The following is a 25,083-nucleotide window of genomic DNA, read 5'->3' as shown; positions in this document are numbered from 1 at the left end:
TTGTAGCCTCTCCGTGATGCTATTCAATCTGAGTATTGAGCAAACAGTAAAGGAAACAAAAGAAAAATTTGGTGTAGGTATTAAAACCCATGGAGAAGAAATAAAAACTTTGAGGTTTGCTGATGACATTGTGAATCTCTCAGAGACAGCAAAGGACTTGAAAGAGCAGTTGAACGGAATGGACAGGGTCTTGAAAGGAGGATATAAGATGAACATCCACAAAAGCAAAACGAGGATAGTGGAATGTAGTCGAATTAAATCAGGTGATGCTAAGGAAATTAAATTAGGAAATGAGACACGTAAAGTAGTAAAGGATTTTTGCTATTTGGGGAGCAAAATAACTGATGATGGTCGAAGTAGAGAGTATGTAAAATGTAAACTGGCAATGGCAAGGAAAGCGTTTCTGAAGAAGAGAAATTTTTTAACATTGAGTATAGATTTAAGTGTCAGGTAGTCGTTTCTGAAAGTATTTGTATGGAGTGTAGCATGTATGGAAGTGAAACATGGACGATAAATGGTTTGGACAAGAAGAGAATATAAGCTTTTGTGGTGATACAGAAGAATGCTGAAGATTAGACGGGTAGATCACATAACTAATGAGGAGGTATCGAATAGAATTGGGGAGAAGAGGAGTTTGTGGCACAACTTGACAAGAAGAAGGTTCAAATGGTTCAAATGGCTCTGAGCACTATGGGATTCAACTGCTGTGGTCATCAGTCCCCTATAACGTAGAACTACTTAAACCTAACTAACCTAAGACATCACACACATCCATGCTCGAGGCAGGATTCGAACCTGCGACAGTAGCAGTCGCACGGTTCCAGACTGCGCGCCTAGAACCGCGAGACCACCGCAGCCGGTCAAGAAGAAGGGACCGGTTAGTAGGAAATGTTCTGAGGCATCAAAAGATCACAAATTGAGCATTGGAGGGCAGGGTGGAGGGTAAAAATCGTAGAGGGATACCAAGAGATGAATACGCTAAACAGATTCAGAAGGATGTAGGTTGCAGTAAGTACTGGGAGATGAAGAAGCTTGCAAAGGATAGAGTAGCAAGGAGCTGCTGCAAACCAGTCTCAGGACTGAAGACCACAACAAGAACACCAATAACAACATCCCTGTAATGGACTGGCCTGCACAGAGTCCTGACCTGAATACTATAGAACACCTTTGGGACGTTTTGGAACGCCGATTTCGTGCCAGGCCTCGCCGACCAACATCGATATCTCTCCTCAGTGCAGACCTCCTGATGAATGGGCTGCCATCCCCCAAGAAACCTCCCAGCACCTGATTAAACGTATACCTGCGAGAATGGAGGCTGTCATCAAGGCTAAGGGTGGGCCAACACTATATTGAATTCCAGCATTACCGATGGAGGGCGCCACGAACTTGTAAGTCATTTTCAGCCAGATGTCGAGATACATTTGATCACGTAGTATTGTTGGAGCAAGATGCATGGGACATTCCATATGGAAAGTCTTTAGGGAATTCAATATTCCAAGATCGACAGTGTCAAACGTGTGCCGAGAATACCAAGTTTCAGGTAAACTGTGGAATGGTCAGATGAGTGCCGATTTCATTTGGTAAGAGATGATGGTAGGTTCGAGTGTGGGGCAGACCCCACGAAGTCATGGACCCAGGTAATGAACAAGACACTGCGCAAGCTTTTGTTAGCTCCATAATGGTTTGGGATGTTTCTACATGGAATGGTCTGTGTTCTACCTATGTTCGGCTACTTGGAGACCATTTGCACCCACCCACGGGCGTCATGTTCCTAAAACGATCCAATTTTTATGGATAACAATCCGACATGTCAACGGCACGTAATTTTACTCAGCTGGTTTGAAGAACAGTCTAAACAATTCGAGCGAATGATTTGGCTACTCAGATCGCCCGACATGTACCCCTTCGAAAATTTATGGGTCATAATGGAGAGATCAGTTCGTGCACAAAATTGTGCACCCGCAACACTTGCACACTTATGGCCTTACGGATGGCCAATGCCGAGTCGTTGCACTACGCCGGGAGGAGGAGGTTCGACACGACATTCGCATATATCCCATGACTAGTCACCACAGTGTATGCCATCTACAACACTATTTGTGTAGAAAACTTGTTAGCTGATATACTGACAGATTTTATATTTTTTCAATTGATTAGTGTAATTAACCCTTTCGGTCACGAATTATTGTTTTCCTGAAAAGAAATCAAGGCTTTTCTATCCAGTTCTTCGATTTAAATTATGATTTTTCAGATGTATAAAATATTCCGAGGTGTCCCCAAGGCGGGATACAACGCGTCTCCAAATGAGGACATTGTGTTCAGGAGGGTGCAGTATAAATCAAAGTATGTTATTTGATTTTATTTCACCGAAATACATAAATTACACAAGTCAAACATTTGCATAACGATTAGAATTCACGATATCTAGTGTTTTATGGTGCTGTACGGTAAGTTCGTTTAATTTGATAAAAGCGTGTGAGGCCTGAAGATCGCAAAATGGATTGCCGAAACTGGTTGATTTCAGAATAAAATAAAATATCTTAATGTATACAGCTGTTGGTGAAGTTTATTGACATTAAAAATTCGCTTTATGTATATTTTGAGGTGGGCATACTGCCGTATAGATTTTTTCAGCCACTACTTGATGGAATATGTTTCAGGTTGCAAAGCCGGCTATAAACCGGCGAAAATGTCTGTTGAAAATAGTGGTCGGTTCCAAAAGCAGCTAACTGCATGTTCTCTTCGGGTGCAAAGCCCGCTAAATGCCTAATAGGCGTGACAGTCGCCCTGCCATGTCCGGATACAAAGCACGTGGACAGACATCACACTTACCAACCTGGACATTCAAAGCTACCTCTCAGTTTGTTATGATTAGAATGGATATTTTTCTTGAGATTTATATTGGCTGCGCTGTAACAAATTAGTACGCAACAGTAACATTCTCGCTGCCAATGCATTGTCGTTTGGACGGGACGAGTGTTTCGTGATTATCTAAGTGTCACTTATCATGCAGTTAGCGAGCTTTGTGTCAAGGCTACTCAGCTGACAATATACTGTATGATACAAAACGTCTAACATTACCTCCATCACTGACCTTTTGTTCAAATATAGCCAGGATAATTTGATAGCCCGTCAGTTTCAGATGAATTAAGGAGCTCTATAACTTCTTCTGTAAGTGGCCTTCGTTTATGTTGGACTCGAGACAATGTGAAATCACTGTAAGTTCACTAAACAGACAGCGAAATAATTTCTTAAATTTCTCCGCTATTACAACCTTTCAATCACAGTGTCCTCATTTGGAGACACTTATAAAGTTATAAATATGTCATTTACCTTTCGTTATGAAAGACATTGTTTTCACCTTGAAGAATGCACCTTTCTATGCACGAATAAATTTTTCTCCTAAACTCAGATGATATCAGCCAGCTGATAAGAAGTACAAAGATTACTGGGAAGCGTTCATGTGAGTGTGCACATACAGTTTTGTTTTGTGCTACACGGATTGACAGGACATGTCTACACTGTTCTCAAATAAAAGCTCTGCTTGTGACAATATGAGGACAAAAATCACAAATGGTAAACTGTAACGAATATTAATATACTAAGCATTTATTTAGTATGTCCTTATATGAGGACGACATGACCGAAACGGTTACAGATTAACAGAATGTGTTTGCAAAGCGACATTTTTTAAGATGCTTGAATAAAGTGTAGCCCAGGGTAGCATTCGAGAATACGAATGTGGGGAAACGCCCCAAAAAATCGCAAATTCGTCGGTAAAATCAGCTCTAAACAGCGTTTGACTGAACGAAAACGTGTGTTATGTCTGGTCCTCCTTCCAGTTTGAAAATTATTGTGCATCCATGATAGCTGGACTACTGAATTAGTAACCATGTTGGAATGGTCTCTTTGTGGAGTTCGACAAGGACCGTACGAGGTAGGCGTATATAGTGTAATGGACATTTAAATGAAAATCGAACACGCGGCACTACGGGACTATGGACTGGTTCGTTTCAAAAGTAATCACCACACGAAACAAGACTTGTATCCCACTGGGGGGGGGGGGGGGGGGGGCGAGAGGATCAATCCCTGTTTCACAGAGCGTGGTCGGCCGCTGACGGCTCCACAACTGCACCCACTCGTGCACGTCTTCGTCCTACTGAAACCGACGTCCATGTACGTGTTTCTTCAGATCGACAAAAATGTAAAAATCTCACGGTGCAAGCTCCAGGCTGTACGGTGCATGTTGTCAACAAAACCACTGAACCATAGCCTTCGTCAAATTGGCAGTGTGGGGGTGTGCGTTATCGTGATAAGCAGATGATTACGCCAGAAAGCATTCCTGGGCCCTTGATTTTGTGCGGGATCTAGTTTCCGCGAAGTGTTTTCATATTGCTGCGCGTCAATTGTGATTCCACGCTCGAGGAACTCTACGGGCATAGGGGCCCTGCTGTCGAAGAATGTCATCGTGACCCAACCGCAAGTAATATGAAAAGCTTTGGCTTTCGTTCGCGGGGGAGATGAGAGTGGTTTCCACTGATGACTGTGCCGTTTGTGCTCCGCTTCCATGCAGCCAATCGGACGAGGGCCACGCTTGGCTGGAAAACACTGCAACATGCTCTGTACAGCGAAGATCTTAATCAGAAAGATGCACCAGGATAGCTGCTTATAATAATTAATATTTATCAACACGAGACTTTTTCGGTATTTATCGGCGCACCTGTGAATGTAACTTTGGCTAGTCCGAGCATACATTTGAATGTCAATTACTTTGCAGTGACTATATTGTATTCACATCTTGAATGATATGTCTTCCATATTTGGTTGTTACTGAACTGTCTTATTAATGTCAGTGCTTGGATTAGATGGTAAATGACGTAAATGTATTGAAAATAATACGTTAATTATGGATTGACCATAGTTCGACAATTTTACTGTTACAACATTACATGTTCTACAAAGACTATAGGAATGAACAGCGATATTATTTTACTAACTAAATTTTATCATGATTATCTTTGGTTATTGCATATGTTATTTCTGACTTATCCTTCTTCGTGTTCTAAAAGTTCAATAAAGTATTTGCGTACTGATGCACAAACGCTACCTCAAATACTTTATTAATGTTTTGGAACACAGTAAAGGATACATAAGAAATGACATATGCAGGAACCAAAGATAATCGAGACAAAATTTAACTAGTAAAATAATATCACTGTCCATGTGTATAATCTCTGTAAATATATAACGTTGAACCGTCGAACTAGTGTGAAACCATAATTAACGTATTGTTTTCCGTACATTTACATTTACTAATCTAGTGAAAACATTAACAGTTAATAAGGCAGTTCACTAACAACGTAATATGGACGTTACATCACTCCAGATGTGAATACAATGTAATCACTTTAGTGTAATTGACACTCAAATTTGTACACGGACTCACCAAAATTATATTCGCAGGCACGTGACAATGGCGATAAATGTCGAAACAGTCTGGTCTTATCAACGATTAATTATAAGCAGCTATTCTGGAGGATCTTTATTATAATCATGTTATTATCTGACATCTAGTATGCCGTTGGTCCTAAAAAACAAAAATTGTTGCCCAGATCTTTCACCGTGTGATTTTCACATCCTTGCGGACCCGAAAAAACTTATGCGTTGACGTCGGTTTAGCATGAAGAAGTACAAGAGACCGTGCGGTTGTTGATCCGTCACCTGCCGACCACGTTCTACGAAACAGAAAGTGATCGTCTCGTCTCCCAGTGTGCAAATGTCTTAACGCGTGTGGTGGTTACTTCTGAATGGAACCATTCCATGGTCCCGATGTGGCGGTTGTTGGTTTTTCATTTGATTGGCTCCCTCAGTTGAGGGAATAAATTTTGGTAATGTTCCACAAATCTTCACATCCTATTTGAATATACAGGGTGTTTACGTAAGAGCGTGCAGAAATTTAACAGGATTCAGAGGATGTTCCACTGAACAATTTCAGGTAGGGGACTTGGTGTTGGAGAAGCCAGCTTAAGGAGATGACAGAAGTAAAATCACATTACTATGCACTTTTTTATTTACATTGGTTAACTGCAAATACCATCATTGACACAATGAACGTACCATTTGTACTGTATCTTACAAAATGTGCTGAAACTGACGGCTATCAGCCTCAATGCATGACAACAGCGAACAAGTTTCTGACACACCCTGACAAATATCTTTTGTGTGTTTCGAATCACATCACAGGCAGCGACCATTCTGGCAACTAATTCCAGCTCTGTATCCACTGGGGTATGATACAAAAGTGAACTGAGATATCCCCACAGGAAATAACAAAGAGGATTCAGGTCAGCTGACTTCGCAGTCCATGGAACAAGACCACCTCTTCAAATCCAGCAACTAAGGAACACAATGGCGCTACTGCTCCATCGTATTGCATTGCACGTGTCGGAATAGCACTGAGTAATGAATGGATCTGTCACTGATTCATAGCACGTTCTGTCATCGGATAGTGTAAATACAATACACGTAATTTAAAAAAATCTGAATCATGAATTCCCGGTAATCAGACTCGTCTTCTCCCTTGTTTCCTTGCAGGAAATAAAAGAACGTACGTGTAAATAAACAGCACAGTATGCGTAAACTTGCACGCATGTCAGATGTAAATAAGGTGGAAAACAGTAATGCTAGACAAAGTGGTAGACGAGTTTACTTCTGGACGTCCTTGAGGTAGCTTCTCTATGTCCTGTTATGTTTTTGCACGCTCTTACGGTAACACCCTGTATTACAACACCGAAGCCAGTGTTGTGCCGAAAGGCATAGTTCCCCGTGAACAGCCTGTGTTAGAATTCAGTACCCGAAATTCCACGAGGGCCTAGGCGATTATCGGTTATAAATAGTTACCACAACACCAGCCACAATAGCTGTTCCTGGCGAAGACGATGGAGGATTTGGGCGAAGGCTCGAAATTGCACTAAGACTTGACGCGACAAGTACGCCGAGGCAGTTTTATAGAAGGGCTAGAAGGCGCTATAGATATTTATGACTGCGCTGAGGTCGGATGGAGCCGGGTGGGAGGGTTCGGCAGTGAGGCGCTGGGAGGCGAGGTGAGGTGGCGTCGGCGGCTCGGCGGATTGCAGCAGCTTTCCGTGGAGCGCCGCGCGTAGCAAGCGGCTGCATGCGCTGCTCGGCTATATCCGGAGTCGCGCCCCCGCCAGCCGCAGTCCAGCACACTGCACGCCGCCGCCCGCACCGCAACCACCGGCCACGCCATGGTGAGTACTCCAGCGCCGTCGGAAACTCTGCTCCGGTCCCCTCTACCGGCACTTGTGCTTCTGCACATATCTTCACCACTGCCTATGGTCGGGTGGGCCGCTATCATGTAAACGCGACCTGCAATCGCCATATTGAAAGACGGAGAAGCGCAGAAAGGAGGGAAAACTGGGATATATCGCCGACGGAGCGGTCGACAACACAGTGGAATTTCAAGGAATGGTCCACAAGTTGGTAGCGTTCTTTTTCTATATTGATATTCCGTCTTCTATGGGTTTATTTGTCGATTGGAATTTTTTACTTGTAGTTTACTGTTGCTATCTGAGTTTATGTACTGATATTTTTTATCATATAAGGATAGTGAGGGGAGCTGTGGACGCTAGAAAATGGAGTGCCAAGTAGAGAAATCGGAACATTGCCGACATATTCCTCTGTCTGAGTTCAATAGATGGATAACAGCTGCGGAGGCATCCAGGAACATTTCCGCCGTCTATGGGGATCGTGCCACTGGACAGAGTACGGCAAGAAAATAGTTTTCTCGTTTCAAGGAGGATCGTTTCGGCATTAGTAGCTCTCCACGTTCAGGAAGAAAAAATGATTCAAATGGCTCTGAGCTCTATGGGACTTAACTTCTGAGGTCATCAGTCCCCTAGAGCTTAGAACTACTTAAACCTAACTAACCTAAGGAGATCACACACATCCATGCCCGAGGGAGGATTCGAACCTGTGACCGTAGCGGTTGCGCAGTTCCAGACAAGTGAATACAACCGTTCGGCCACTCCGGCTTGCGTTCAGGAAAAGTTTCCGGGTTTGGTGAAGATCGTTTAAACGTATTAATTCACAATGTTTCGCAGTAGCATCCTCGAGAAGTGGCAGATGTAATGGTGGTCACTCCACCGTCTTGCGGCATTTGCATGCAGTGGGGAAGGTTCAAAGTCAGATGTATGGGTACCGCATGATCTAAGCCAAAATCACAAAAATCAGTGGGTGGCCATCAGTGTATCTTTGTTTGCTAGTCATCAACTGGCTAGTGAACAAACCGGCAATTCCTATCCTGTATCGTTATTGTAATGTGAAATGGTGTCTTTACACTAACATAAGGAAAGGAAAAGAGTGGTTGAGCCCAAAAAAAAAAAGCAGCAACTCCCCGTACAAAGACATGCGCGCAACCATAAAATATAATGTCATTCATCTGATGGAACAACGACAGTTTGATATACTACGAATTGCTTCCACGAAGCGTAACCATCACTGCCGGAAGGAGTGGTCTAGCGGTTCTAGGCGCTCAGTCCGGAACAGCGCCACCGCTACGGTCGCAGGTTCGAATCCTGCCTCGGGCATGGATGTGTGTGATGTCCTTAGGTTAGTTAGGTTTAAGTAGTTGTAAGTTCTAGGGGACTGATGACGTCAGCAGTTAAGTCCCATAGTGCTCAGAGCCATTTTCGTAACCATCACTCTTGGCATTTATTGTCAACAACTGAGACGTCTTGCACGCGCAATCCGAGAACAACGACCAGGAGACTCCCTGAAATGATGCTACTCCACTGAGTCCCGCCCGCATTCTGCTAGGATGACAAAACAAGCTGTACACGAGATGGGTTGGGATTTCATTCCGCACCCACATAATTCATCTGCTCCTTCGCCCTCAGACTTTCACTTTTTCTGCTCTCTATCGAATAACCTTCAAGGAACTTCCTTTCGGATGGAAAATGCGCTCCGAACATGACTCAACAAGCTCTTCTACTCAAAACCACGTGATTTCTACAGTCGCAGAATCAAATATATCCCATCGTTGGCAGAACGTGTAAATAGTGAAGGAGAATATATTATTGATGACTAAAATCTCTAATATGTGTATCTGTTGTGTTTATTAAACTTATCTAAAAACGAAACGAAGTTAATCCGCCAACCCATCAGAACCTGGTTTAACCGGACAGATAGCTTTTGATGCTTTGTATCCACGTCGTCACGCACGTATTCATTTTTCGCTGTTGAATACACACAAACTCTGCACATTTACATTTGAGTAACAGCACTCACAACCTTAAACACGAAATACTGAGTTTTGAAGGGCCCACTGAGGAAGGCACAAACGCTGTATGTTTCGGCAATAAAAGTAAAATAAGAAGATCTAGTGGTTTGCACGACAGGTGGAACTCAACTTCCACAGAAACGCGCAGAATTTTTGTACTCTCCACCCTGAATGAGAGCTACTCGTAGAAGTGCTAATACGACGGGAGATTTGAGTACGTCATTCCGGCAACATAGAGGTCAGTAGAGATGACAGACACTCACAGACTCGAATAGCGTGGTGTAGCAACGTGGTGTCCTGGATTTGCGACGCCGAAGGAAAAAAGAATTACGTGAAACGGACGATTTAAAGTTTCCGTTTGAGGGCGTTGCTGTAGCGTACCTGCCACGTAGCACAACTTCTATAGGCGTGTATAAGAACCGACTGGGGTTAGTGTGCCATTCGCGACTTTGCTAAGCGTGTGCGGTGAATGCTGAAACGATATGTATGGCGACGATATTACCGAACAGGACCAACGTGCTGTTATCTTTCCCTCGGCTGCGAAGGACAGACATGGGTAGATATCCATCGGAGATTGAAGAATGTGTATGGCGCAGAATGTCTGTCGAAAACCACGAATGTGGAATAGTGAGCCAAGGGCTGCTATTTGACAACACATGCTCTCATGTGGTAAATGTCGTAACGAAAAAGTTACGCCAAGGGTCGACGTTTCCTGCCGAACGGGGTTGCGCAGCAGGCAGCTACGGACTTCTTCGTGCAGCACGAAACAGTGTTTTACCAAACGGGTATCTTCAACCTGATAGTGGCATGCGTTGCTGCCTCTGGATCATGGGATCCCGGGTTCGATTCCCAGCCGGGTTGAGGATTTGTCTCTGCCAGGGGACTGGGTGTTTAAGTTGTCCTCATCACTTCATCGTCATCCTCCTTATTCGTGGCAGTGGGAAGATTGGACTTTGAGAAAATTAGGGCATTTCACGGGCGCTGATGACCACGCAGTTGAGCACCTCACAAATCAAACATCATCTGCTTCAACCTGATGCGTCTGTGGGATGTTTGCCTCAGCGCGCATGATGATTTTCCCTAAATAGCATACCGATTACGGAATGTATGGTCTTCGAACGGAAAGTTTTCGATCGGACTTACATTTACTGGCCCGCAACGACAAGAAACCCACTCTTTCCTAAGTCCACTATCTTCAGCGCTGCGTGACCTCCCTCCCTCTGCTTTGAAAGTCCACTGCAGCGTTTTATTCGGATTACTTTGGGAAATTCTGCACTAAAGCTCCCTTCTCGTGAAACGACAGATTAAATATGGCCCAGAGAACTCTAATTTCAGAACACAAGAAAAATATGGCTACTAAGTTTCAGAGAAATACTCAAAATGAAATGACAGAAATGGTCAGGTATCGCAACGCGAGAGCTACTCAAGCTTTAATTCACGCCACGGGACTCCCCAAAGCAGCTCAGTGTTACGTACACGCTTCTGATTCCGGATTCCTGCAAAGTCGCAGTAGTGCGTCAGCTTGTTTTCTCTGTGGATATTTCGAAATTAATCCGGATGGGAAGGAGAAACATTGTTGTCATGTTGCAGTACTACTAACATATGTTTCCGCGCTCGCCACGTACATTAAATGTCTGTTGGCAACGTTGGGAAATGAAATGGAATGAGTACATAAAGGTAGTTTGTAGGTAGGACGAAGCGGTGCTAATGTTTATTAGGAGGAGGTGCAGTGTATCTGTAGAGGAGACTGCGTACGGGACACTCGTGTGAACCAACTTTGAGTTCTGTACCAATGTCCAGGTCTGCACCAGGTCGGACTGAAGCAAGAGGTTTAGGCAAATCAGATGAGTTCTGCTAGATTGGGTACCGAACGGTGCCGTCATTACGATGGTAGCCTATCAGCTTAGATAACAATCCATGCGGGGTAACAAGACGATCTTTACGCAAAACGCCACACAGGATGTCTACAGAACTAGCATTTTTGAGAGACTGCAGAGCTTTTACACTGCCTCTTCCCACGCAAGAAGCCGAAGGAAAAATTGAGTGAGTTCACTGTTCGTATAGAGGAGATAGGCAATCATTTTCCTTCGCTCTGTTTGCGAGTGGAACAGTAAAGAGAACTGTACGCCAAGAACCAAGAGCGCCAATTCTATTACCAAATCAAACGCAGAAGTAAGTTCATTCAGCAAATACGTAACCCAGTTTTTTATGTTACGCGTTATAAAATTTAAATTTTTCACTGGTTGCACTCGGTTCCATCTTCCACGAACGGATGGGCCTAGCGTTCTTTCACATGCACACTATGGTGGTTTGACAACTATAGCTTACATATAGATGTAGAAGTTTTAGAAATTATCAGCTGAGTAGGGAGGTACTGTTTGTCCCTTCTGACTGCAGGATTTCTCGGCCAATCTCAATGACAAATCATCTCGGTTCATCAAAAGTATAACTGCGTCACCTGAATTCAACGTTTCAAGAAGTTTCTCGCTCATCTTCATTCTACGATACTTCCTTGTCCAACACACAACGAGATAACTGGAGTTACACTATAGGAATAACCTAATAGATAGCACTAGTGTTCCACTGTATTATAGACGCGTAAATTTACGCAAATATTGCTTCAAAAAACGAAAATTTGCGAACTGTGGTGATAGCGGGATTTGCAAATATCCGCAATGGCTTGAAGATGAGTCGTAAGCTACATTCGTATTCCACAAAACATTATGTCGCTGTGAGTGCATAAAGCGCATTCACTACAAAAATACTGCCTTTCACTCTGTTGTATGCGCGGGGAGAACCCCTTTCACCAGACATCCGTGTGAATCAGTATTTTTCATACATTTTACCACTATGGACTTCACATGAGGAGTGCATACGAGGACGTCATATGTTGAGAAATTCGTGTTGACTAGACAGACAAGTGACAAATTGGGAAGGTATTCTCTAAACCTGACCCCTTTTTTATTAATCCAACTTCGTAACTGTCCAAAGCACTCAAAAATTCCATTTCACATAACCTTTACTACAGAATTGTATATAGTACGCCAAGAGCCAAGAGCACCAATTCCAATACCAAACCAACCGTAGAATTAAGTTTATTGAGCAAATACTTACACCCAGTTTTTTTATCCTACTACGCGAAATATAATTTAAATTTTTCACTGGTTGCACTTCCCAGGAACGGAAGGGCCTAGCGTTCTTTTACATTTGTAACACCTATATAAGTAGGGTATGGAATATCGAGTATAGTCTGCAGTAATACAGTTTTATACTCGCACGAGATTTCTTCAAGATACTTAAACTTTCATTCTCTGCAAGCGACTGGAACAAGTCGAGGCACAAGCAATTCAAGTGTGTGTGTCGCCTCTTCAAATTGTCTCATCACATTGCGCTCTCCGATAGTCTGAAATAATATCGTAGTATTGCTCTGTTAAGAAAGTATCCATGTGTTTCAGTTAACACAGTTAGATTTTCCACAGTTAGAATTTCAACGGACATGTTGGAGGAAAGTCGTGCAACGTCTTTCGGCTCGAAGTGGTTTCTCAGAGAGTCATATTAGCACCAGCTAAAAAGTGGTAGCTAAGTTTTACATTAAATTATGTCGGCACGATGTTCCGAGGTAAACAGCCTTTTGACTGAATAAAAAAGAAACAAAAGTTAGTTGACAGAGAGTAGCTGCTGAGATAAAGCAATACTGAGAATGATTCTCCAGGACTTTTTGTATTTCCTTTATGCCACAGCAAACTAATAAAAAATTGAAACCGCTAATACTGTTGGCTATAATGAACCTGACCATTCAACATTAGAATTCGTGATGAAATTTCAGTTCAACTTTGAAAGGTTGATAGCTTCAACGAATCGTAGAGACGTCAGCAGATCAGGAGAACAAAGCAAGTCTGATCACGGCAGCATTTTTTGAAATACACCTGAGAAATATCGCGACACAAAACATAGTGAAAAATCACCGTCAGTGAATGTAGTAAATCCGGGGTCAATTTTAGAGGGGGACAATATTTCATCCTCAGATAAAAGAACGGAGCAATTTTAATTGTGTCCAGTACGTTTACCCATCGTATCTCGCAGTAGGTTCAGCTTGAAGTACAGCAAGTATCGGATCTGCGATGGCTGTGATGCGAGAAACTACATTTTAGATCGATGAATATAAGGAATCAATGAATTTTACTGTTAATGATTTCTTCGTTTTCGCAGTTTTATAAATTTATTTCGCTTATCGTGGTAGGGAATTGTTCCGCTGTGGGAGCTTCATCTTCCTCCTCAATGTCAGAGAATCAGAAGGATCATTAATATTCGGGTTCTTTCACGGAGTGCAACGGACAGACCTACATAATGAGACGCTACTACATGCTTCGTGATTCACGGTAAGCTGCCAGGAAGTTTTAATTTAGAAACTACCAATTGTGAAAAGACTAATGAGATTCACCAAAAACTCGAGAGTTCCATTAAAAAGCGATCACTTAATAGTTCACAGCCTCTGGTGTAGTCATCCAATACCAACGAGATTTCAAGGTCTAATTATAAGGGGATGACTGAAAGATTTTATTTCTATTAGACCGGCTTATAAATCTCGAATTGCAAATTGTAGGTTTAAGATTCATATAAGCGGACTGAAACTGTTGACGAATTATATTTCATTGTGGGTATGGTTTGTTGAGTGAACGCCTATATCTCTTGTGAATTATTTTCTTAGAAACAGAACTTACAGACGTCTTTTGTAAAAAGACACTCCTACATGTCTTACGTTTATAATTTTCTAGCGTCCATCCTCATAGTTGTGAGGTTAGCTCCAGTTGGTTTCTATTTATGACGAGTACCTCATTTTTTCAAAGTGGTTGAGCGGTCTAAACAAGAAACACAGGTTTCCGTACCGTTAAATGAAATTTTGTTTGGGGAAATGAATCAAAACAGAAATCGATGACGTAGTGTAAATTCGAACCTTGCTGATGTTTGGAAGAAAAAATTTCAGAGGCAACGCCCTGCTACAGTGAGACCAGAGGCGACGTTTCTCGTGTCGTCTAACAACTTGTGGGTCACATCCAAACGTATCTTAAATTCGTAAGTCAGTGGTGTACTATAACGGTTTATGTAGGACAAAAGTACTCATGCTTTTTAAACACTGTGTGTTGAGAGCAAAGATTCTGTTGATAGCAAAGATTATCTTCGAACTAAGTTGTAATTATGAAGACTAGGAAGACACCCTATTAAGTATTGCTTTAATGTAGGCTTAAGGGTCACCGTTTCTTATTCACAACCTGACTGAATTCTGTGCAAGTGAAATACTGTTATATGATGGACACACACAGTACTTCTAGCTTGTAAGCATGCCCCACGTCTCTCCAAGCGGAATGTGCAAAAATCGTGACACTACCTGAAGAAACTTAAATGCAGAAAATTTGAACAGAACAGCGTGGTAATTATGATCGGGTGCAATGGGTGTGGACTAAAGTATTGGAAGAAATACAGCAACCATCCGGTTTTTCCTTACTTTATCTATGTTAAGATGTCTTTATTCCGGTCTTTTTACCATCTTAGTTATCTTAACACAGCTGAATACTTATCGTTATTATTTCAACTGCGCTTGCGTGCTGCAGCTGAGCTATGCTCATAAAATGTGCCTAACACTGGATGACGGAGATAAATAATGCGGAATGAAACTAGTTCTAGATTATACGTGAATATGATACTCGGGTAATAATAAACTTTATAACAATGTTGCGTCGTGTGCTGAGGGTTTGTTACAGTTCTCAGTTTAACGACTACACGAAAATGAAACTGCATGTGACTATTCTGATAGGAGAACTTCTTCTCGTATTCGTTGTACGTAGTTTTAAATCGAACATCAGTTGTGGATTACTCTCTCTCTCTCTCTTTCGAAGCATTAATCCCGACTTGCGGGGTCTGCTGTTTTGCTACATCTCCATTTCTCCCTGTCGCTGACATCTTCTGGTCTTAAGCCAACAACGTGCATGTCTCCGCTGACGTTGTCAGTCCATCTCTTTGCCGGTCTTCCTCGTGGTCTTGTTCCTCCTGGGTTTATGTGGAGCGCTGTCTTGGCGACTGAGTAGTCTTGCTTTCTCAGGGCGTGGCCGTATCAGCGGAGACAGGCTTCCCTCACTTTGTCGGTGATCGGCGCGACACCAAACCTTTGCCGGACGTCTGCATTTTTTACGTGGTCAGATCGTGTCAGCCCCATGGACCATCGAAGCATCTTCATCACTTGTGGATTACACGTTGCTATTAATTAGCACTTTTATCGCCGGATTAGTGGGCGTCATATTATTCTGTCCGACCATCATCTTGAGAGGCACGTTAGTTTTATCAAAACCTCTTACGCCAATTCGGCCACAGTTCCTACAAAAAAAAAAAAAAAAAAAAAAAAAAAAAAAAAAAAAAAAAAAAAAAAAAAAAAAAAAACCTCACGGCCCTTCCCTTTCTCATTTTTCTATAACAAACACATTATTCAGTTCCTATCAATCTCATTATCGACTGTCCATTAGTTTCTCCTGCCTCCTTTACACTTAGCTATAACACACCCCTCACAGATTCATATCGAGTTGAAACAATGAAAACTGATTAATTTGTGGACGGCATTAGAATTGTCTAGGAACAGAACCTACGCGCTAGTGTCTGTATGCTGAATAAGAATTCGGATAGAACAGTCTGAAACATAACGACTTTGATGGTCGGTCGATTTTACACGAGGGAGGCCATTTAAGTTTTTACAAAAACCTTGAAGGAGAGCTTTTTTTGGAACGAGTCGTTTTACTGGTTCTTTAAACAATAAACTTCAAAATTTTGCACATTTTTGCATGCGTTATGATCAGTTCTGGAACATTTTCTCCACTCTGATTGTAGTGCTTCAAAAGCACAGTCATGAAAGGATTCAACAGCTAATGAATATCGCTGTCCATGTATTTTTTGATTAAGAGATATCGTTAGGGGGGATAGATCATGTGAATACAGGCTGTGAGGCTGCAGTTGCGTTTTTTCCTCCCTTAAGTAAACAATTGTTTTACGTGTTGTGAGCCATCTGGTTTTGTCAAAATGATAGGTGGCCGGACATTTTCGTTTGTTTTTCATGATTTCATCGATGATTTGTGGCAAACAAATTGTTGTACAATAACTAGCATTAACTGTTCTTCGATTCCACGGTTGTGTCACATTCAGTGTGACCAAAGAAACAAGCGATGATTTTCGTTGAAGTGCTTCCCTTTCGGAATACTCTCGTTGGTTTGTTTCTATCTTGAAACATCCGAAAATCTGAGTGCCACTTAGTTTCCGTCTCGTACAGAGACGACCAAGTTTCGTTTCTGTTGCGATATTGTATACATACTTTCCACTTCTTCGGCCGAATTTTTTGAGCACTTCCTTTAAGCAGTAGACAAAAACGTTGTCTGAGCCTCGGTTTATTGAGAAAAGCTCTCCTTCACAAAACCGCAGTCTCGAATATGTTTCCACTTCACGGTAAGTTCCTCTTCACACAGCGTCGATGTTATATATATAACAGAGACTAACTTCGAAAGCTTTTCACGGAATCATGCAAAACTATTGTAGACGCTTTTTCTGAAGGTGCTATTATCATTAAAAGTCGGATGAAGCCGCTCCAGGCGTTGCTGTTAATATAGGTCTTAGAAAACAATAACAATAATACGTGGTTTTCGCACCCGGTCGTCATGTAGATACCTCTTGTAATAGTTACGCATTTTAACTGTAGCATCACGATACATATATTCTCCAATGAAAGCCGTCACACACAATTAAACCACAATTTGAAAAAAAAATACTATTGTCCATACGTACAGTACAGGAATGTAAAAAGGGCATGTATTACCTATTCTTAATCCTGTCATAACATAGCATATAATATCTGGTAGGTAGCAAAGCAAGTTTTAAACGCAACCTAAAATCATATCTTCCGAACAACTTCTTGTATTCCATGGATGAATCTTTATTTAAAACCTTGGACCCTCTAAAACGAAACCTAGTATTCAATTGTAATTGCACGAGTACGACTAAAAATAATACGTTCATTAAAGTGAACATTAATCACGTACACATATTCTGCAAAGTGACTAGTTTAACAGACTTCCGATGAAAGAATCGTACAAATGGTCTACGGAACGTGTAGTTAACCAAGGTCGTAAAAAAGTTATCGAAAAAAACCTTCACGTAGATTTCCAATATTGCAAACTACTATGTTTTTTAAAACCTCACTATAAACAAACTAATCTACGAGCTTCTTAGATGCTAGTGTATTAACAACAACAAATCTGAAATTTTAAAATAATTGTGTTGTCACATCTCAAAGCGTCATCTACTGGCGGTTTGTAAAAACTCAAAAAGCAACCTGTGCCTGGAATTCGACCAAGGTCGCAACTTTCTCGCAGTAGGTAGAGTAACCTGGTAAGTTGCGCATATGTATGAATTACTGGTGACTTGTTCTTCCACAACACGGTTCTTTTTTATTTTCTCACGGAGTTGAGCAAGAACCTCAAGGTAGTAATGTTGATTAATAATCTAACCTTCTGGATCCCGGTGCAGATACACAATTGCATGAATATAGGAAAAAAACAATCATCGTTGCTTTTAATCTTGATTTACTCATTTTAGCTTTTTTCGCTCTCGATGAAGTTCGGCTCCTCAAAAGCATGGACTGGCGCTTAGTTTCTGGATCATAAGATTCTTCACATGTTATCCCTCTTTCCAGAACCTAGTATCATTTTCAGTGGTATTCAGAATCTCAGTACAAACATTTACAAGAGGTTCATTTTGTTCGACTAAAAACTTTCGCCACCAGTTTCGCACGCGTCTTTCTCATGTTCATTTGGTTATGTAAAATTTTCCTTACGCATTCTTGGTCAATTCCTACAGTTTCAGCTATCGATAGAATACTCAACTGACAGTCATATCGAATCGGATTACCTGTTTTTCGATATTTTCATCCCGGGCACGAGTAATCTTCAAAATATTCTTGGTCATGGCGCAAGCACGTGATAAACATTCCTTGCCATACACGTATTTTAGTAACAGATAGGTTTCAGCAGCAGTATTTTCCAAGTTGAATGTGACAGTTCACGACAACTCGTTGTTGTGTTGTTACACTATCATTTTTCGGGCAAAACAAAGTAACAGCTCTTACACAACCGAAAACCACAGACACCAGAGACGTGGCATTCGACAGCGCTTCACAGCTATTGGTCGTTATCTTTGACACATCCGTAGTACTGTGTTAACATCAGTCCCGTTAATTTACAGCCACATCTCGTTCATTGATGGAACACGACAACCCACAAAATTTGGTTTGGCCGTGGACCTCACAATCCTCGAAATTAAAGCTTGTTAATGGGAGCTACGACCTGACGAATACCTTATTTTTAGACGTCTGTAATTAGACGGCGAAACAGGGTGAACATTCTCGTCTTATATTTATCGAGACAATTTGCTGTGGACGCCGCGTCACAAATGAGCTGACGGCGGGCGCCTTGCACAACACCGTGCCGCAATCTGCGCGGCTCATCCGGGTTGCGGGAAGCGCCCTCCCCAGCACGGCAGGAGTGCAGCCATTAAAAGGAGCGGGGCGACGCCGTGTGTTGAGCGCACCCTCGTAAAACAGTAAAGCTACGCCAGCCGCAGAATTACAGCTGTACACGTCAGCTCTAACGAGCAGGCGCAAGACGCGAGCTATTTTTACGTACTGCACTTTCCTTCTGGTAGCAGTCCGCGTAGCTTGCTAAATACTACGAACTGAAAACAATTTGATACTACTCGATACAGTGTGTAATTTCGAGGCACGTTACAGCTGCTTTCGTAATACAATTGTGAGGTCTCTATTTTGATTCAGCGAGGTGTGTTAATAATGCTACCAACAGGTACTCCGACAGATGCAGTGCTATGTCGAGCCTACTGGCGGACCTAAAAGTGCACTACCGTATGAAAAGTCAATACTTCACGAAAAATGTAGGCAGAGAGGTTAAAATTAACACACTTGCCTGAAATGACATGGGGGTTTACTGAAACAAAAGAAAAATTGCATAAAATGACCAACAGATGCCGCTTCATACATGGTGACAATTATTGAACTTTTAACTACGTGAAATAAAATCGTCATTACTTCTGAAAGGTTTGAGTTACGACATTCAAACTGCACGTTTGGCCGCGGGACATGATGCGAATTTGTGTGCGCATGCATGGTTTGGCGACGCCCACTTTCATTTGAATGAGAATCCGCGTTTCGCGATCGGGAAGAATCCGACTTATTGTGGGGCTATATTGAAGACAAGGTGTACTCCTTTTAACGTTCGTCAGACATCAGCAAAAACACCCTGTGAGTGCGTTAGCGTCACTAGAATAAAATTTTGGGGTTAGGAGTGGACCCTTATTTTATGAAAGAGCACATTGGGCTTTAGCTGTACACAGTTTATTTAATTTCTGGATGGTTGTCAAAGAAGCACACGGCTTTACATAGATTGTGGCATGACAATTTCAGAACCGTTGACAAAATAATGTATTACGTCCTATTAGCGGAAATTACATTGAACACAACAATATCAAATTTAAATTTCTTACTTCTAGACAGTGAAGTTGGCCAATATAATGACATATCATCCGATTCCGATTCTGCGTTTAGTAATATTTATAATGACAATCAATTCTACGGAGGATGGTTAGTTTTCGTGACAACATGAGCAAAAGATTGCTCAAGGTTGCCCGAGTTCACGGTGGACGCAAGCTGGTGAACCAATAAGTTTACGCCTCTGCCTGCGGCATTTACCTTCAGCTGCGATGTTCTGTCGGCTGCATTGCTGCTCTCGTCCTTTGAAAAGCTTATAAAAAGCTAATCAAAAACTTTACTGATTTTATCAGCTGAAACTGTCCTATGTTTCTCGTTAGGCGAGAAAACATGCACTCATCCCTAGTCTGGAAAATGCGGCGATATACACATGCATAGATTGTGCAGTGTGTATACTTCAATGCCCTTTCAGTTCTCCCAAGAACAATTAACTACATGGCTGTTTGTTTCTCCACTATCGGAGCTCAACGACTCTTCAGCTAATTTCTAGTTGAATGTCAGCGAAAGTGAACACAGCGTGTTCACACAAAAATTCTCCTGTCGTTGTACAGGGCGTGATGAGGCCTGAGGTTCAGTGGAGAGTCTATGATGTTTTCGGTATTGTGTCATTCGTAACAAACTGCCCGTTCTTTTGTGCTTCACGTCACGGCTTTCTCAGAGCAATGGGAACGTTCCTTTCATCTTGTGGAAACTACTGCTGCCAATCGCAAAGGGCCTACCTCTAAACTGCGTCAAAATATGGCCCCTTTTTCTCCTTCCAAGTTTATTTCAGCCAATCGTAAATTTTGTACCCGCTCCTGACACCTAAAGTTACACTCGTACATCAAGAGCCTTTCAGAATGAGATTTTCACTCTGCAGCGGAGTGTGCTCTGATATGGAACTTCCTGGCAGATTAAAACTGTGTGCCCGACCGAGACTCGAACTCGGGACCTTTGCCTTTCGCGGGCAAGTGCTCTACCGTCTGAGCTACCGAAGCACGACTCAGGCCCGGTCCTCACAGTTTACTTCTGTCAGTATCTCGTCTCCTACCTTCCAAACTTTACAGAAGCTGTCCTGTGAATCTGCAGAACTAGCACTCCTGAAAGACAGGATACTGCGGAGACATGGCTTAGTCACAGCCTGGGGGATGTTTCCAGAATGAGATTTTCACTCTGCAGCGGAGTGTGCGCTGATATGAAACTTCCTGGCAGATTAAGACTGTGTGGCAAGTGCTCGCGAAAGGCAAAGGTCCCGAGTTTGAGTCTCGGTCGGGCACACAGTTGTTTGAGAGGTCTTCTGAGTATACAATTTGTGTATATGTATGAACGACAGCTTAATCTAATAACTGATGACATACACGAATGTGAATGGACACTCCCGATGAGGCTGTTGTTGGAACTCGAAGTGCCAATACTCAAAGCGTCAGCAGTTCTGTATTTGGACGGCTCTCGCCACCCACGGCGTTAACGAGAGCAGCCGCTGTCTGGCAAGAGTGTGAAACGCTTGCTTTCGCCATCAGATTGCAGCAGCGTCGCGGCCGGGAATTCCCCTGCTTGCAGGGACAGCCGGCCTTTGTGTTCGGCTAGCTGCCGGCTCTACCCGCTGCAGAGGTGGATTTGCCGTTAACAAAGGAACAAAGCCAAGCAGCATCCAGCCTCTGATTCAAAGCACAACGGGATTGATTCGCATCTCTGCCCTGAGAATTGGAGGGCTGAAGTGGGTGGCTTAAAAGCGGCGTATTCGTAAAAGACGCGCAGATGGGATACTGCAATTTAATCATTTTGACCTTTACAAATGGTTATTTTACTTCACGTATTTCCTTTGTCATGAATAATTAACCTAATATCGCGTAATTCACTTTGTATTCAAATAGCATGTTTAATACGAACAGAATTAATATTAACAAAAGATACGTGAGAGGATAATTTTCAGGACTTCTTTTGTTTTTAACACGTTGGTTTTGGCTTTATAGATTGCAAGGAACGTCTAGTGCTTCCTGCTGTGATAAATTTTGTTACACTTAACGTACAAAATTTCATAGCTAATATATACATCCGTGCTACGCTGGGCCTGCTTTTGGGTTGTTGGAAGCTTTATGTGGCACGTTCACTCAAATTTTGTTCACGTTTCCCCTATGCCACAATAGTGCGAGAAGATCCCGAACAGCTGACAGTGATGTTGCCAAGTTTTAGCTGCTAAGAGCAAAAGTTTGACGTCAATACCGAAAATCATTGTCACCTAAAACTACTGCAAACTACTGCTACATTTATTTGTTGACATAGAAAAGTAAACAAAAAAACGTAACGCTATTGTCCTCGGTAAATGAGCGAAACAGCTACACAAGCTTCATATTTACAGTGACAGATCTGGCCGAACGGACTGTGCATGTCTTGTCAGTGGCCTTTTTTCTGCTGTTTTGCAGCCTAATGATGATACCAACACGCCCAGTCCAAACATCTTTTGTCTTTTTGTGGGAAAAAGTGCCATTAGATCTCATTTGTTGTGTATACAGGTTGGACAAACAAATGTACGCTTGAACATAAATGCAGATGCTAGGCAACCCTGTAGGTTATGCTAGTGCGTTTGACGACGGACGGCACTTGTAAAATGTCCTCAATACGCTCAAAGTTATCGTGGTCAGAACAGTTGTTCCGTGTATTTGTGAGTGCATTATGAAGGTGGTACGTGGTTCAGAATGTGGCCATTGTTGGTGCTGATACGGTGTTCCTTCCGTATTTTGTGTCTTAAGAATCATCGTATCCAAGGTTTTTACCACACACAGGAAAAGCGGAAATCGTCATCCGCTAAATCACAACAGAGGTGAAATGTGTGTTCTGCTGCTGTTGCAATAGCAGCACCAAAAGAACACGAATGGAGCTCCATAATCTGAGAACTGCAGGACATAATCTGGGAATTGCAGGGTGAACTGCATTTGCAAAACCAATCAACACTGATGCAAATGACCATAACAGGAGATCGTGGTGGCGAGCGTATAAAACCGTGGAGCAATAGAAGAAAGCCATAAGGTTGATTGTGTCTTGAAACTTCCTGGCAGATTAAAACTGTGTGCCTGACGGAGACTCGAACTCGGGACCTCTGCCTTTCACGGGCAAGTGCTCTACCATCTGAGATACCCAAGCACGACTCACGCCCCGTCCTCACAGCTTTACTTCTCCCAGTACCTCGTCTCCTACCTGGGTCTTGCTGCACACTGTTTGCAACGTCTGGCCGGATTTACGTCCCAAGAGTGAAACATGGCAGGGGTTAGATGATGATTTCGGCAGACATATCGTGGTGTTTCATTTACATCATGGTTACTCTAAAAGGTCGCATTTCTGTCAAGGGTAATTTGAACGTTTCGGCTGATCAGCTACATCCCATGATACAGTGATCGCTCTCGAATGTTGATGCTGTGTTCCAAGAGGAGAGGGCCCCTGCTCGCAAAGCTCGTATAATCCAGGACTGGATTTGAGAGCAAGAGGATGAATTGTCGCATCTCCCCTGGCGACAACAGTCAGCAGATCTCAATGTTCAAATGTGTGTGAAATCTTATGGGACTTAACTGCTAAGGTCATCAGTCCCTAAGCTTACACACTACTTAACCTAAATTATGCTAAGGACAAACACACACACCCATGCCCCAGGGAGGACTCGAACATCCACCGCACCCAGACCTCAATATTATTGAGCCTTGGTGGTCTACTTTGGAAAGAAAGCGCGTGATAGCTATTCATCTGCATTACCCTTACCTGAACTTACCACTGTTTTGCAGGAAGAATGATAAAAGATTCCACTCTAAACCATACAGGATTTGTATTTATCCATTCTGAGGCGTCTGGAAAAGTTTTGAATGACCGCAGTTTTCCTACACCGAATTAGGCATGGCAAGGTGTTGTGTTTAATGTGTGTTTCCGTATTTGTGAATGTGTGTGTGTGTGTGTGTGTGTGCGTGTGTGTGTGTGTGTGTGTGTGTGTGTGTGTGTGAGTGTCTGTGTGTGTCTGTGGACGCGAGTGTCGTGTTTTTGTGTTATGGTGCACGGTGTCGAAGGGGAGTTGGAGTGGTATAAGAAATAAAAGCGTAGAGAAAGAGAACTTGCTTTAAGACTTTAATTCTTATTATACATGATGGCTAACTTACATTTATTTGTCTCTTATTCAGTTCAGTAGTTCTGAATGCGTCGATTTTCTTTCTTTAAAAGGAACTTTCTATTTTCATTACTAATTCGCAAGGTCCATATACATCGATAGGCTAAAACATCATGATCACTTGTGGCGCTGCGGACACATGACGCGGTGACAAATGTATGTAAGCGGAACAGACGTGGAAGGAAGGTCACCCTTCTGATGATATGGGCTGCAAGTGGGGAAATTCATAGAGATATGCGACTTTGACAAAGGGCATATTATTATTGCGCAGAGCCTGTGAACGAGTATCTCTAAAAAGGCGAAGCTGGTCGAATGCACACGTAGTATTGTCGTGAATGTCTAGGGAAAGAGGTAGAAGGACAGTGAAACTACCCCAAGGCTCTAAATCTTTGGACGTCCACGACTCTTCACAGAAAGTTCGTATTCGGAGGCTTGTCTGCTGTGTAAAGTAGGACAGATGGTGATCTTTAGCATTTCCGTCGAAAGAGCCTGACACTGGTCCACGCATAGGTGTTTCAGAGCACACCGTTCATTATACACTGTTGAACATGTAACTCCGCAGCAGACCACCCTTACGTGTTCCCATTCTGACCCAACGACATCGTTAGTTACGATTGCAGTGGACACGGGACCATCGGGATTCGATCGTCGGTCAATTGAAACGTGGCGGCTCTTCGAGTCAATCATATTTTTGCTACACTAGGTCGACTGTTGTCTCCATAAACACCGTCATCGAGGTGAACGGCGACTCGAAACGTGCAGCGCATCACAGACGCAGGCTGGTGGGAGAAGTATTATGCTATGGCAGACATTCCCCTGCGCTTACGTGCGACATCCAGTAGTAATCTAAGACACGGTGACAGATTCGAACCACCTGCATCCCTTCACGCTTGATGTCTTCCCGATGCCGATGTCATCTTTCAGCAGTATAATTGTCCGTGTCTCGAAGCCAGAACCGTGTCACCGTGGTTTGAGGAGCGTTATGATGAACCCAAGTTACCGTCTCGGTGACCAAATTCGCCTGATGTAAATCCCATGGACCTCATCTGAGTCGCTATGGGACCCCAT

The 25,083-nt window shown here is 42.7% G+C and overlaps 2 protein-coding genes across 3 annotated transcripts in view; one reads left to right on the top strand and one right to left on the bottom strand.

The window, feature by feature from the left end:
• Window positions 1–25,083, bottom strand: part of LOC126353858 (calmodulin-like) — a 732,664-nt gene that overhangs the window by 348,087 nt on the left and 359,494 nt on the right. The window lies entirely within an intron of this gene.
• Window positions 7,085–25,083, top strand: part of LOC126353859 (troponin C-like) — a 47,828-nt gene continuing 29,829 nt past the window's right edge. Inside the window, exon 1 of the mRNA XM_050003026.1 lies at window positions 7,085–7,271. Within this exon, the coding sequence (XP_049858983.1) occupies window positions 7,269–7,271 (3 nt within the window). The 5' untranslated portion in view covers window positions 7,085–7,268. The remainder of the gene's footprint in view (window positions 7,272–25,083) is intronic.

This window comes from Schistocerca gregaria, chromosome 3, assembly GCF_023897955.1.
Source record: "Schistocerca gregaria isolate iqSchGreg1 chromosome 3, iqSchGreg1.2, whole genome shotgun sequence".
In the NCBI taxonomy this organism is placed as follows: Eukaryota; Metazoa; Arthropoda; class Insecta; order Orthoptera; family Acrididae; genus Schistocerca; species Schistocerca gregaria.
This window is presented reverse-complemented; position numbering and strand designations above follow the sequence as displayed.